Raw genomic sequence first — 15,673 nt, 5'->3', positions numbered from 1 at the left:
GTTGTGTTTGTCATTCTTAGTTTACTACTACTAAGAAGTTTGTACTCTGTTAAATGCTCTTTTCTGTGACATCTTTTCTAAGTCACCATAATAAAGGTAGAAATTGAGTTAAGTTTCAACTGAATTGGCCTCTTCTTTATTTGGATCCAGCAATTCAAATCAATTTAACACATATTTTCTTTAATCTGAAATAAAGTAATTATTTCTCAGATGATATCAATCCAGGGCTGCACAGTGGCGTAGTGGTTAGCACTTTCGCCTTGCAGCAAGAAGGTCCCTGGTTCGCGTCCCGGCTTTCCCGGGATCTTTCTGCATGGAGTTTGCATGTTCTCCCTGTGCATGCGTGGGTTTTCTCCGGGTACTCCGGCTTCCTCCCACAGTCCAAAAATATGCTGAGGTTAATTGATCATTCTAAATTGCCCGTAGGTGTGAATGTGAGAGTGCTTGTTTGTCTTTGTATGTGGCCCTGCGACAGACTGGCGACCTGTCTAGGGTGTCCCCTGCCTTCGCCCGAGTCAGCTGGGATAGACTCCAGCCCCCCCCGCGACCCTAGTGAGGATTAAGCGGTGTATAGATAATGGATGGATGGATATCAATCCATTTTCACCTTACTTATTTGCTATTTACATCTGAAAAAGAAATCAGGTTTTAGACCAACGAAACTCTGTCACCATCTTGTGGCAACCGAGCAAACAACAAAGGAGGGCACACACAGCAGAGGTAAATACTATTTATTTCATGTCAGACCATTAAAACCATTAAATACCATAAGTCATATGAATATGAATTCTGCTAATCAAATATTGAGCTACATCACAGAGCAGGAGTCTTTTATCTGTGTTAAGAATGCATGTTCCAAAAACAGGGGAAAATGCTTCTGACACTGCGACAAACCTGCTGTAGCTGGAGCTTGTATGAATACAAATCAGACTGTGGCCCTGCTGCAGTATTGATCCGACCAGCAGGAGGCTTGAACATATTAGTGACTACTGCATCCCAGGAGAACGTTAAAAAAATACAACAAACACTACAGACACACATGAGAATTTGCTCCAAAACAATCTCCCTTTTACCCTAGTCTAAAAAACACGATCGACAGCGGACTAATTGATCTGTACCATTAATCACATTTAGCATCCATTGGTCCATTTTTTTAATTAAAAAGTTAATCATTAACTTAACAGCCTCTTAAGAATAGACACATTTATTAACACGTTGGTTAAGAGCTGTAGCAAATATATATACAGGTGACAATATCACTATATACAGATCAGAACTGGAAGCTTTTTGACCTCTTTGAAGCTAAACTGGTCTGTAACATCTGAAAGAGGTGGGAGGAGAGACACACAAGATCCTTTGACTTGTATTCTGAAAAAAAGGCCACATTTTGGAATTTCATTTTCCAGTTATGAGCCGAAACTGTGAGGGCCTCTTGGTTGACACAAGCCCAGCTGGAGGAGCTTTGTAGGGGCTCTAAACGATGTCTCCCAGCTGGGTGGCAGGAAGATCCTCCAACACTAGAAGTGTGTGAACAGACATGAGCATGGCGGTGCGTTTATTAAATCAAGGATCAAAGTGGAATGTTAGAAAAAAAAAAATACACACTCTATGGAAATAATTAACATGATCATATTAAAAAGGCTGATGATGCTGCACAGCACTAATGACATCTTTCACTCTAAAGACCATGTATTGCTGCATTTCACAATCACAAAACTGCATGTCTCGTCATTAGTTGAGTTTTACGGCTTAACTAAAAGTCAGATGTACTATAAAGACACTCCTGGTTTTAGAGGTATTCTACTCACTGCAGATATTCTGAATCCCAACACACTTCACTCCTGTCCTGTAACAGATGTTTCTCTGTGCATAAAATAGCTTCATAACCGTCTCCTCAAACACAGATTATTGTGTTACAGAACTAAAGCAGTGCTAAGTGCAAACATTGAACTCACAATTGTTTTCCAAGATTGTCTGTATCTATGACTGTGTGATTGAAGAAACTAGAGGCACTTTGAATGAAATAAGCCCACATATGGTAATATACAATTCTGATACACATTTTAACCTCCCATTAAATATACTGTGACCTCAGTGTGTTAGTTCAGAGTGCATTTTTTCAATGTTCAAAAAAAGGTGCCTGGGTTCCTTTAGACAGTTTCTCATGCTTTAAACTGCACAGTCTGTCCTTGGCAAAGATGCATATAACCAAAAACTTTTCACATAGTGCAAATTAAGAAACTGAAGGAACCGGCATTCATTATTTCTATGCAGAAACATTCAAGGTACTTGCTCTTGGTCAGAATGAAATAATTGTTGGTGGTAAATCAGTGGAACAAAGAGGAGCTGGCAGAGGTGGAATGAAGCATCCTTTGAGAGCAGTGACAGTGTGCTTGCTGCTGTCAGGTGAAAATCTCAGACCCTCCACATAATCGTGTATAAATTCTCACTAATTTAAAAATGATTGAGCTTCAGTTGTTTGAAAGGGTTTCAAAAGCGTGTGTCATTAAAGTGCCTTAAACCAAAGAAGGAAATATCTGAATTCCTGAAAGTTACCACTAGACAGTAAGTAATAAATGTTTTACCCAACAGCAGTGATTGGCCGGAGTCTATATGTAACATTGTGCAACAGGAATGTGTTTGCTTATGGTTTAATCGTGTCTGTGTGTGCATGATGTGTGTGTGTGTGTGTGTGTGTGTGTGTGTGTGTGTGTGTGTGTGTGTGTGTGTGTGTGTGTGTGTGTGTGTGTGTGTGTGTGTCAGTGTGTGTTTAAGGCTTGGTGGTGGGAGTGACTATAGGAGGCACGGGGGCACTGACGGGGATGACTCCGGTGGCCAGCAGGACGATGATGAGCACGATGATGAGGACGATCACCACGATGATCACAACCAGCTTGACGTTCTTCCACCAGTAGGAGCGAGCCACTTTCTGAGACGTCTGCTTGAAGTGCTGAGCCTGAGCAAGGAGGGAGAAAAAGGAAATCCAGTGAAGCAACACAACCACATCAATTGGGCAAATCCACTATGTACAGTGAGTATGGAAAGTATTCAGACCTCCTTAAATTTGTCACTCTTTGTTATATTGCAGACATTTGCTAAAGTAATTAATTTTTTTCCTTATTAATGTACACACAGAAACCACATATTGACAGAAAGCCAGATTTGTAGACATTTTTTGCAGATTTATCAAAAAGAAAAACTGAAATATAACATGGCCATAAGTATTCAGACCCTTTGCTGTGACACTCATATTTAACTCAGGTGCTGTCCATTTCTTCTGATCATCCTTCAGATGGTTCTACACCTTCACTGGAGTCCGGCTGTGTATAATTACACTGACTGGACTTAAACTATCTGACTACTACCGACTTAAACCCAATTGAGCATCTCCGGAGAGACCTGAAAATGGCCGTCGACCAACGTTCACCATCCAACCTGATGACAGAGCTGGAGAGGATCTGCAAGGAAGGATGCAGAGGATCCTCAAATCCAGGTGTGAAAAACTTGTTGCATCATTCCCAAGAAGACTCGTGGCTGTATTAGCTCAAAAGGATGCTTCTACTCAGTACTGAGCTAAGGGTATGAATAGTTATGGCCAATATTTCAGTATTTCTTTTTTTTTTCAATATGGGGTGCTGTGTGTACATTAATAAGGACAAAAATGAACTTAAATGATTTTAGCAAATGGCTGCAATATAGCAAAGACTAAAAAATTTAAGGGGTCTGAATACTTCCTGCACCCACTGTATGAGATTTCTTGTTTGGAGGGCTGTTACACGCGTGGACAAAATTGTTGGTACCCCTCGGTTAATGAAAGAAATACCAACAATGGTCACAGAAATCATTTGAATCTGACAAAAGTAATAATAAATAAAAATTCTATGAAAATGAACCAATGAAAATCAGACATTGCTTTTGAACTGTGGTTTAACAGAATTATTTTAAAAATAAACGCATAAAACAGGCCTGAACAAAACTGATGGTACCCTTAACTTAATATTTTGTTGCACAACCTTTTGAGGCCATCACTGCAATCAAACGATTTCTGTAACTGTCAATGAGACTTCTGCACCTCTCAGCAGGTATTCTGGTCCACTCCTCATGAACAGACTGCTCCAGTTGTCTCAGGTTTGAAGGTTCCTTCTCCAGACGGCATGTTTCAGCTCCTTCCACAGATGTTCAATAGGATTTAGATCAGGGCTCATAGAAAACCACTTCAGAATAGTCCAATGTTTTCCTCCTAGCCATTCTTGGCCATTTTTAGCTGTGTGTTTTGGGTCATTATCCTGTTGACTGAGACCAAGCTTTCTGACACTGGGCAGCACATTTCTCTCTAGAATACCTTGATAGTCATGAGATTTCATTGTACCCTGCATAGATTCAAGACACCCTGTACCAGATGCAGCAAAGCAGCCCCAGAACATAACAGAGCCTCCTCCATGTTTCACAGTAGGGACAGTGTTCTTTTCTTGATATGCTTCATTTTTGCGTCTGTGAACATAGAGCTGATGTGCCTCGCCAAAAAGTTCCCGTTTTGTCTCGTCTGTCCATAGGACATTCTCCCAGAAGCTTTGTGGCTTGTCAACATGCAGTTTGGCAAATTCCAGTCTGGCTTTTTTATGTTTTGTTTTCAAAAATGGTGTCCTCCTTGGTCGTCTCCCATGAAGTCCACTTTGGCTCAAACAACGACGGATGGTGCAATCTGACACTGATGTACCTTGGCCTTGGAGTTCACCTTTAATGTCTTTAGAGGTTGTTCTGGGTTCTTTTCTTACCCTTCGTATTATCCGTCTCTTCCATTTGTCATCATTTTTCCTCCTGTGGCCACATCCAGGGAAGTTGGCTACAGTCCCATTGATCTTAAATTTCTGAATAATATGTGCAGCTGTAGTCACAGGAACATCAAACTGCTTGGAGATGGTCTTGTAGCCTTTACCTTTAACATGCTTGTCTATAATTTTCTTTCTAATCTCCTCAGACAACTCTCTCCTTCACTTCCTCTGGTCCATGTTTAGTGTGGTACACACCATGTCACCAAACAGCACAGTGACGACTTGTAACCCTATAAATAGGCTGACTGACTGATTACAAGTTTGTAGACACCTGTGATGCTAATTAGAGGACACATCTTGATTGAACATGTCCCTATGGTCACATTATTTTCAGTCTTTTCTAGGAGTACCATCATTTTTGTCCAGGCCTGTTTCATGAGTTTATTTTTTTAAATAATTCTGTTGAACCACAGTTCAAAAGCAATGTGTGATTTTCATTGGTTAATTTTCATAGAATTTTTATTAATTATTACTTTTGTCAGATTCAAATTGTTTCTGTGACCATTTTGGGTTTTTCTTTCATTAACCGAGGGCTACCAACAATTTTGTCCACGTGTGTATCTTTAACTTGTTATTTTTGTAGCCTTTACTTGTACGTTATCTCTGTGTAGCAAGAGACAGGAAACAATGGGAGAGAGAAAAGGGATTGACTTGTAACAGAGGTCTGCTGGCTGAGAATCAATCTGTGGCATCATTGGGTAGTGCTATATAATCTGTGTCCATGTGCAGCCAAGAATTTGTCTGTGCTCCAACCACACTGCAATTACAACAGTGTGCATGCTTGGCAGTAGTTTGCATGGGCAGAATGCACAGAGAAAGGAACAGAGTCCTCCAAGACAACTCCTACAGACTATCAAAGTAGAATAACAACAACTACATGTCTGTGGTATCTGCAGGTGTTCATGTGCACGTCTTTAAGGGAGTAAAATCAAGGCCTAGAAGTCATGAAATCAATCTGACTATGTATTAGGTTGAGCAACATTTATGTGTCCCTTTTGATATGCCACAGGTCTGAGCTGCAAGGAGACGATTTAACAAATAAGCACATAGATTCAATGAGCAGCGCGGTTTTGGTAGTTATTTTAATGATTAGAGAGGGTGTGTTTTATAGATGTGTAGTTATGGGAACACATTCCTGGGAGCAGTTATTAGGCCACGACTGCAAGTATCCTGTTGTGAGGCTGTAAAACTGAAAAATTGCTATGATGAACAAAAACTTTAAAATATTTGCTTTAGTAAATTTATCTAACAAATGATTGAACTGTAGCCTATAAAAACTGTGACTCTGTGTGACAATCCAACTGTCTGAGGTGCACGAAAGTACACAGAGTCATTTCCCCTAAGATCCTTGTTATTAGTTTAGGTTTAATCCTATTTATTAGTAGCTGCGTGAGCCTTGATGTATGGTTCAATCTTGAGTGTGTGGCAAATATCGTGTGCATGCTGTGGCTCTCTATGTCACTGTGGTGGTTCTGTCTGAAGGAAATTGTGATCAACATCAACATAAAAGTGATTTATGTTTGAATAACAGCCAGTCTGATGGAGACAAAAATATATTCCATATCGGAAAAAGGCTTAAATATATAGTTGTAGTCAGCAGCCAGTTAGCTTAGCTTAATGACCAGGGACAGCTTGGCTCGGTCCAAAGACAGCTACCAGTTTCTGTACAATTTAAACAAACAATATAAAATAACATTAGCTAAGGAATTGTTGTCATATATGTAATAAGGCAGGTAGCTTTCAATGGAGGAAGTCTTCTTTTTTTAAAATCTTTGTCTAAATTTTATCTTGCAAACTCCACAGAGAGAGGCCATGTGGGGAGAGGGAGAGGGTGTGAGAGAGAGAGAGAGAAATGCAAAACTAGAATGAAGCATTGTGTACTTTTACAGAAAGGCTTCAATTCATTCGCTGTGATGAAAAGGTACAGCTGGCATGTGGCATGTCTCTGCAGAAAATTGACAGGCGTACCTAATGACATTATGACTGCGTTCCATTTAAACTGATCAGTTTCAGGCATCTGGCTTTGTGAATGATGGCTGATTCGTGTGGCTCCTTGAGACACATCTGCCAGTGGTAGTGTTATCAGTTACACCTGTACTTTTTCTGATATGATCAAATCAAAATGTCAACCACAAAGCAGATCTATAGAACCTATGCAGTGAGGCCTCTGATCCTCACATAAGAGATTGTTGAGTTAATGAACCTAATCACAAAAGTACAGCAGGAACAAAGTCCTACCAACAAGCACTACATTGCAAATTTTGTTCACAGAGATAAAGGCCGCACGTCATTTATGTTCTGTAAAATCTTGTTATACTGGTTTGCCTGAAGAGTATCACTCAGATCACAGCTTACCAACCTCTTCAGTTACAATCATGTGCCTAAATGAGTATAGGTCACATCTTAACCCACTTTTACACAACTGAAAGTAAACGCCCTGATATCACTGACCCCTGCTTGCAGATCCTCTGACTTGCCCATGAGGTCGTCCAGCCTCTCTCCTCGGGCCAGGATCCGGTCCACATTCTGTGTCATGATGTCTTTCACTCCATCTACCTGGTCCTTCAACGCCTGCACTTTGTCCTTGGGCTCCGGTGCTGTCTGCACTCCTCCCTGCTCCTGGGATGGTGTAAAGAGAGGTGATTAAAGACAAGGAATTGCCTCCAAAGCATGTAAATGCATCATATCGTAGTTTTTAATAGAGTAAAAAGGTTAAAAACTTGAATCAAACACAGAAAACAATGTTGGAATTCAGCTGCAAAAAGGAATTTTACTCCAGTGATAATAAATTTAGAAACATTACAATATTTTAGGGTTTACATAACTGTTACTTGTACTAAAATAAATCCTTACTTACCAAAGTTTTAGACTGTCACAGTAATTCAATTCAATTCAATTCAATTCAATTTTATTTATATAGCGCCAATTACAGTCAAATTGTCTCGAGACGCTTTACAGAACCCATATGCCTGATCCCCAGAGCAAGCCAAAAGGCGACAGTGGCAAGGAAAACACCCTTTTAACAGGGAAAAAAACCTCGAGCAGAACCCGGCTCTAATGTGGGGGGACCCATCTGCCTGCTGGCCGGGCGGGTTGAGAGGGACAGAAGAAGTAGAGAGGTAGAGATAGAGGGGTAGAGATAGAGGGATACAGATAGAGGGGTAGAGATAGAGAGGTGGGGGGGGGACACAAGGACCATAAAACACAGCCACACATCTGAAGCATCCAGCATCCAGCTCTGGGACCAGGGACACTCGGAGAAAGGACACAGAAAGAAACAGAGTGAATGTAATGCAATAATGGTATATATAGTAAATACATAGGTAGTTAGAGAAGGGCTCAGTGCATCCAGAGAGGTTCCCCAGCAGCCTAGGCCTATAGCAGCATAACTAGGGGCAAACTAAAGGGACGTCAAGAGGGGAAGTCAGTTGTGCAAATGAAAACACCAGCTCACCCCGTCAGGGTCACCCAGTCAGCCCTAACTATAAGCTTTGTCGAAAAGGAAGGTTTTAAGCCTGGTCTTAAAAGTAGAGAGGGTGTCCGCCTCCCGAACCCAAACTGGGAGCTGGTTCCACAGGAGAGGTGCCTGATAACTGAAGGCTCTGCCTCCCATTCTACTTTTAGAGATTCTAGGAACAAGTACATTTATTAGAGCGTCTGGAGTAATAACATTTCTGATAGAACTGTTCTTTTTTCTGCCATTAGTTGACTAATGAAACTGCACGACAACAATCTTAATGACAGGCTGAGGCATGTCTTTTCAACACATTTTAAGGAGCTCAGGTGTCATTTTGAGATGAGCTATAAATCCTATTGACACTTTAAAATCAAACAACTGCAAAATTAAATATCATTACTTGTACAGACAACTTTCCCTTTGTGCATCTCATCTCTGATTGACAACTGAAATGTTAAGTTTTCCTTCACAAGCCATGCAGAAGTTGAAAAATTCCTCTTTGTTTATGTTTTAACATGAACTGAAGAGACCAAGCTACTTGACCTCGGGCTGAATGATCTTGGTGTAAATATCCAGTCTGGTGGATATTGCGTTGATGCTCTGTTTACCTTTTAAATCTTTAAACTCAATCTTTAGTTTAATATTCACTCTGTAATACATTCAAAACATGTGACCATATAAGATAAATTAAAAAACAGGATTGTCACACAAGGAAGATGGCAGGAATTTTTAAAACCACTGACAAGACAAGATTAAACCCTGACATGCCTCATAACATATATCCAGAATTGCAGCCATTTACTAATTACACAGTTTCAAAATGCAGTTTTGATCTGAAATTGAAAAACTGTTCATCCCTACTTCAGAGTTCTTACAGCAACTTTGCTTGGTTTCCAGGTAGGTTACAAGTTGATTTTAATGCTTTAGAGACCACGTCTAACTCCACTGAAGTTCTGTTCTACTTTCTTTTCAAGATCAAGATCTTTTCATTTTAGAGATGTAGAAGTTGAGCAAGTAGACTGCTTGCCACAGTCTTTCAGAGGCCAGTTAATGGTTTTTCACATCCTTGTGTGCTGATGCGACCAATGTGGACGTGGACATGCACAGTTTTATACGTACTACAACCTTCATACTAAAGGATAACCGTTGCAGTTAGATTGTCCCTCACATTACCCCTCAACAGTACACGTGGCAAAACCTAATTCATCCGTACACTTGGGGTCCAGCTGAACCCCCAGTACTATTCCATCCGTTTCATATTGCTGTACCTGTCCATATCCTCTCAATGTATATTTTCCTAAAATGTGTCATCTATATATACAAATATGAAAGAAACTGTGAAATTACTATTGATGATTACGAATGTGTATTGCTTACAGTATTAGTGTAAGACCTCCTGAATTGAAATGAAACACAGTGCAACTGAAGCAGCAACAAGAGCAACATAACACAAACATACATAAATAAAAGATGCACAGTCCTGCTGGGGTCTGGCTGGGGTCGCCATGTACCCCAAATGATTTTTCTATATATACACCACAAATCTGGTTGGAATCAAATAAGCTTTGGTATATGTGATGGCAACTATGTGGGTGACAACTACCTAAAGGGACTTAAAAATCCAACTTGTAAATAAAAAAATATGACAAGATATGGACCCCAGGTGTACTGATGAGGGTTAAACACAGAAAAGCACGAGGTTCCCGTGGATGTTTCTGAAAAGCTCACTGTGACTTTTCACAGGATATAGCAGTTAGTCACAGGGCTGAGGTGTGCTGAGCACAATGAAAAAGCTTGTAGCTTCCTGTGATGATCTTAGTGGTTGGACATAACAGAGGATTTCTGAAGATTTTGGATTTCACCGTGCTTGGGTGACACTGATGTATGCATGTACAACTCAAAGCACTTCCAAAGTTTGACAGTAACTACTTTAAGTTCTTCTGGTGGTAAATTATGAAGGTGTGGATGACAGTAAACCTTCTCTTAAAAACAAGCCTTTGTTTTGAGAACCATTTGCTTGCCCGGTACATGTGCAGTCAGCGAGGTAACAAATTTTGGGCTGCACATGACCCCTTGTTGACAAGGAAAGCATAAAATGTTGTTAACAGCTATAAATCAGAAATGAATCAACAGACATCAGTTAGTACAGAATGCTCTGCTAGGCTTATAATGCCACTTTAAGCATCAATACACTAGCTACCAACTTGTTATGAGATTGACCTTAAGATTTTATCGATTACTTTTAAGGCTCTTTATGGCTCGGCTCCATAATATATTTCAGAGTTTCAGAGTCTAAACTCCATGCCAGGACCTGCTGACTGTTCCTGAGTCCAGATTTAACACTACAGAGAATGACACTTTTCCTATCGGGACACCTACACTCAGGAATCATCTGAATGAGGAGCTCAGGCTTGCCACTAAAACACTACCTTCTTTTAATCACTCTGTGATTAATCTGATTAATTTTTTAAATTGTTTGACAGCACTACAATAAACTAAATATCTTTGGTCCATGGACAAAAACACTTAAGAGTTTTGGACTTTGGGAAACACAGACCAGCATTCATCATGATTTTCTGACATATTTTGGAACATACAAAAACAATGAAGTTATTCATTAGTTGCTGACCAACTTGTAAGTCCCCCAACTTTATGGCAGCACAGATATTAATTGCTGGAGTTTCCCTTTAAGTATTCTGTAAATATGTCCTTTTAAACTTTAATTTCTTCATGACTGTTTACTCAAGAGACCTCGAACGGTAACTCTGGCAGAAGTGGTAAATATATTTGTCTGACAAATCTTTATCATCAGGCTGCCAGAGGTTAAAGACAGAAGTCAAATCATTCACTTTCAGACTTTTCTGTATTTTCAGAAAACTGCTGCTGGCTTTGAGAGTGCTTACAGTTTCTTGAGCTGCTGCTGCACATGACAGCACAGTCTGCTAGCTGTCAAACGTTTGTTTTTAGATCTTTGGGAGCGCCTGCTACAGCGTGTCAGCGTTCAACAGAAAGACGAGCTTCCATCTCACTGTTGTAGGTGTGATTTTTAAAGCAGAAAGGTTTTATGTAGTGTGCCATCTGTGTGAGTATACATTCGGGCCTTCCATGTCCCATGAGGCAGCAAAGGACGGTAAACAAAGCTGTCTCTAAGAAACAGAACAGGCTTTCCAGTGTCACCTCCTCTCTACCTTCTCTCCTTTTAACCTGCCCCCCCCCACTGTATTCCTTTTCTTCCTGTTTTTTCTCTTTCTTTTGATGCACTATCTTGAAACTTTTACAGAGCTGCTTTTAAGTAGTTGCTTTTGATCATGTCTGACTTTTCTTATTTTTGTTTAATTTTACATATATTTTTGCTTAATCTCCACATTAAATCATTCACTCTTCTCAGATGTGATACTATGCAGCCTGTTGAACATTTAATTATTTGCCATGTAAGCTAAGTTTATTCTCTTTCTCATCCCTCTCTACCACTGCTAGCAGCTCAGTGAGGCCCACTGAATGGCTGATGGCTCTCAAGTATCAATACTCACAGAAAGAGAGAGACAGAAACACGTAGCCAGACACCAACTGTCCCATTAAGCATAATCAAATATTTGAAATGTTTTAAACCAAAAATATGCTACTCTGCTGTACATGCAAAGTGGTTTCATTTTGAAAACTTGGCAACTCACACAAAAGCTTGACAAACAAGGCACCTTGTAACTTTTCAGCTAATACATGATAGTGGTAGAAGAAGGAAGTGTTCTCTAAAATGTAAATGCGATTAGTCAAGTCTTTCCTGTGAAAATGTTTGACTGTGGGCGTGAATGCAAAGAATGGATTACATTTGTCTTGGTATGCCACACGAAATCCTTATTGCTCACGTCCTAATCTAGTCAAATGTGAAATTACTCCAATCTGTGTATGCAAGATTTGAATATACCACATGCAGATGCTCTATGTGCAGTGAGTGCTGCTATACAGACCATCCCTAATAAATGCTGCAGGCTACAGGCAAACACTGTTGATTTAGGTTTTCTCCTCTGCACAGCTGGCTGAGTGTATCCGGTTAAAGATTTGAGTGGAAGTTTATAATTGCGTAACAGAGAAAGTGACACTAATAACCACTCATTTAGACCTTCACTGGTGAAGCCTTTGTTAGCGATGGCTAAGACTGAACAATATGCCAGAAATAATCAGATTGCAATATGAGTCAACATTTTTGAGTGGGAATGGTCATTTCTTTTCCACTGAATAAAAAGTACAATGACAATGTGATTTTTGCGGCACTCTGTCCCAAACAAGCTTACAGCTGGAGATAATAATTTGGAGGCCAGGTCATCTCTGTGGTGCCACAATGCTTCATTTATAGCTACACTACCAATCAAAAGTTTGGACACGCCTTCTCATTCAACGGTTTTTATTTCATTATGTTCTATATGGTAGATTAATACTGAAGACATCAAAACTATAAAAAAAAAAAATACATATGGAAGTATGTTGTAAACAAAAAAGTAAAAGTCTTCAGTATTAATCTACAATATAGAAAATAATATAAATAAATAAAAAGCATTGGATGAGAAGGTCCAAATTTTTGACTGGTAGTGTATATATGCATTTTTTAAAAACACTGCTGTGATCTGGATATTGTACTTGGACATACTGTGTTTTCAATTATACTGTGTTTGACTGTTGAGCCCTAATGACAGCTGTCTAACAGGGTTTGTGATGAAGATCAAGTTGAAAAATAACCACAACAGTTTACAGCAAATTAAGGAGGTGACAGAGGGAAATATTAATATTTAATTGCATTATTCCTTGTAGTTAGGTACCTTGCCATTAAAAAACAACAGCCTGTATGATACTGAACTTGTTTTAATTTTACTCCTTGAGGAGCGGAGACTACCATAGTCACAAAGAATTTTCGAAAACCTCTTTTGAATTCAGGATAGCATGTGAACAAAGCAAGCCTTAATTTCATTACAATGTTGCTTCTCTTAGCATTTTTGCTCCAATGAAATGTTAAAAGCAGTTTGTGCCTCTCCTGTGTTAGCATCCATGTAATGCTAACACTGGAATACCTGGGGCTAGCAAAACATACATTTGAAGTCTTCCTGTAAACGTTGAAATTTCTCTCAACAAAAATCTAGCACTGTGTAAAATATTTATGCAGAGCTAATAAGAGAGAAATGCGGCACATGAAAATGTCACGAACCTGTGCCATGTCAGGGGTGTCAAACTGGTTTTAGTTCAGGTTCCACAATCAGCCTAATTTGATCTCCAGTGGGCCGGAGCAGTAAAATCAGACCATAATAGAGAAACAAAATGACAAACAATGAGTCAAAATGACAAGAAATGAAACAAAAAAAAGCAGAAAAAATGGACAAAAAAAAATCACACAAATGACACAAGCGAGACAAAAAAAGACAAAATACAACAAAAGCAAGACAAAATATGTAAAAATGAGGCACAAAGCTACAAAATTGAGAAATAAAATGACAACAAATGAGACAGATGACACAAAAAAAGAGGCAAAAAATTCAAAAGTTACAAAGCAACAAAAAAGTGGACAAAAACAGGACAAAAAATTACACAAATGACACAAATGAGACAAAAATGACAAAAAAGAAAGAAAACAATACAAAATAGTCAAACTACACAAGCGAGACAAATAAACACCAAAAGACAAAAATGACAGACAAAACAACAAATAAAGCAAAACACAAAATGACAAAAATAAGACAAAAAACACAGCGAGACAAAAAGGAAACAGAAAAAGACAAAAACGAGAAACAAAACGACAAAACATGAGAGAAACCACAAAAGTCAGACCAAAAAAAAAAAACCAACAAAAAGACAAAATATTAGACACACAAATGAACAATGAGCAATCTAGTATTTTACTTTATGATCAAAACAACTTTTAATGGTCTAGAAATTATTTTAAATTTTACAATCTGCAGTTAATGTCTTCTCTGAAATTTTTACATTTTGAGGGCCGGATTGGACCCTCTGGAGGACCGGTTTTGGCCCGCGGGCCGCATGTTTGACACCCTTCGTGACTGATATAAAAAAAAAAAAAAAACTCAAAATGTAGCCTATACTATACCATAAAGCTTTCATGTGAAGTGTCTGGCTTGGCCTAAGAGAAAAACTACATGTTCACTCCACGGAAAACATCATTTTCAGCACACACAGTACAGCTCAGCTCAGCAGCGGGTGTAATTAGGCCATTTTGTTAGTCTACTCTGGAACTTCCTCCTTCAACCATGAAACGTTAATGCGCTAAATGGTGTCAAGTCATTTCCAGAACCAGGTACGACAAGTTTTCACTCAAATGTAACTTAAATGTGGAAACACACTTGCTGCGTGTCTGACAATGGTGACGGAGAGGCTTTTTAGTCAACACAAACACAAGCTAGAGCCACATTATCACCTACCGGATCAGTGTCCATCTTGTTGGAAACAAAACCCTCCGACGGCTGCTCGATGGATCAACCTGGCCTAAAGTTGACGCTATTATTTAAAATGTTTTAAAAGCTGTTTATAAGTCTTCAAAGTCTGATGCGCCTCCGGACTCAGATTTCCTCCTCCGCTGAACTTCCTGGTTTGTTTTTTTCTTTCAAACTGAATTCCTTCGCTCCAGGTGTCAAGTTAACTCCAACACAACCGCAGCTTCCCGACGTGCTTTACAATAAGCCCTGACATTTTGAAAGAATACTTAAGTAGGTTATGAAAAATAATCCTGAGCGTATAAAATATACTTTTATTGAAACGTGTGTTGAACTTACATACTATAATGAGAAATGCTTCTGAAAAAAATCGGCCTCGATATTTTACATGGAATACTGAAATTTTACTCATATTATTTGTATTTAGTTTCTTACTTTTTAATTCAAATAGTACTACATTTTCACTGTACATTCATTCTATAATAAATGTAATGATTCTGAATTTTGCCTTCCCCTTTTACCCTTAGAGGAGGGACTGCGGCCAATCCTGAGATCTCATTGGCCGCTCCTGTTTCTACCTCAGATCTGATTGGTCAGGTTCATTAACTAAAACCCCATTATCCAATTGAATGCAATCATGTTCTCTTAAAGCGGGGTGTCAAAGATATTGTAGTACAGGGCCCACATGCAGCCCAATTTGATCTTAAGTGGGCAAGGGCAGTAAATTAACTGCTGTGAGCGCCGACGTCAGTGTATGCATGGATGCGTTATGGCACATGATGTCTTTGATCATTAAAGTATGACCCAAAATATGGCGACAAATAGCTGAGTGAGACTGAAAACACATTAACTGCTTCTCTTGGACTATTTTAAACATTGGTCTAACTGTATCTGTATTAGTCTATGCACATTCAGCATAACATTAACTGTAAAATAAGAAACCATCAGTATTA

The 15,673-nt window shown here is 39.2% G+C and overlaps 1 protein-coding gene across 2 annotated transcripts; it reads right to left on the bottom strand.

The window, feature by feature from the left end:
• Positions 1-714: 714 nt before the first annotated feature.
• On the bottom strand, positions 715-14,895 carry vamp8 (vesicle-associated membrane protein 8 (endobrevin)). Of its 2 annotated transcripts, XM_035949674.2 has the most exons (4): positions 14,709-14,895; positions 13,484-13,546; positions 7,284-7,451; positions 715-2,956 (listed from the first exon to the last, which is right to left on the bottom strand). In XM_035949674.2, exons 2-4 carry the CDS (start codon positions 13,490-13,492, stop codon positions 2,771-2,773), a joined length of 363 nt encoding a protein of 120 aa, XP_035805567.2. In that variant the 5' UTR covers positions 13,493-13,546; positions 14,709-14,895; the 3' UTR covers positions 715-2,770. The 2 variants fall into 2 exon arrangements, with proteins under 2 accessions (XP_035805567.2, XP_035805565.2); XM_035949672.2 differs by lacking the exon at positions 13,484-13,546 and having other exon boundaries at positions 14,709-14,891.
• Positions 14,896-15,673: the final 778 nt, after the last annotated feature.

The sequence above is a fragment of the Amphiprion ocellaris genome, chromosome 6 (assembly GCF_022539595.1).
Source record: "Amphiprion ocellaris isolate individual 3 ecotype Okinawa chromosome 6, ASM2253959v1, whole genome shotgun sequence".
NCBI lineage: Eukaryota > Metazoa > Chordata > Actinopteri > Pomacentridae > Amphiprion > Amphiprion ocellaris.
This window is presented reverse-complemented; position numbering and strand designations above follow the sequence as displayed.

Bases quoted from the DNA above. Each gene is read 5' to 3' on its own strand.
- vamp8 (XM_035949672.2), bottom strand. The intron at 2,957-7,283 runs GTCAGTGATATC...CTCCTTGCTCAG, and splicing joins CAGAGGATCTGCAAGCAGGG to GCTCAGCACTTCAAGCAGAC.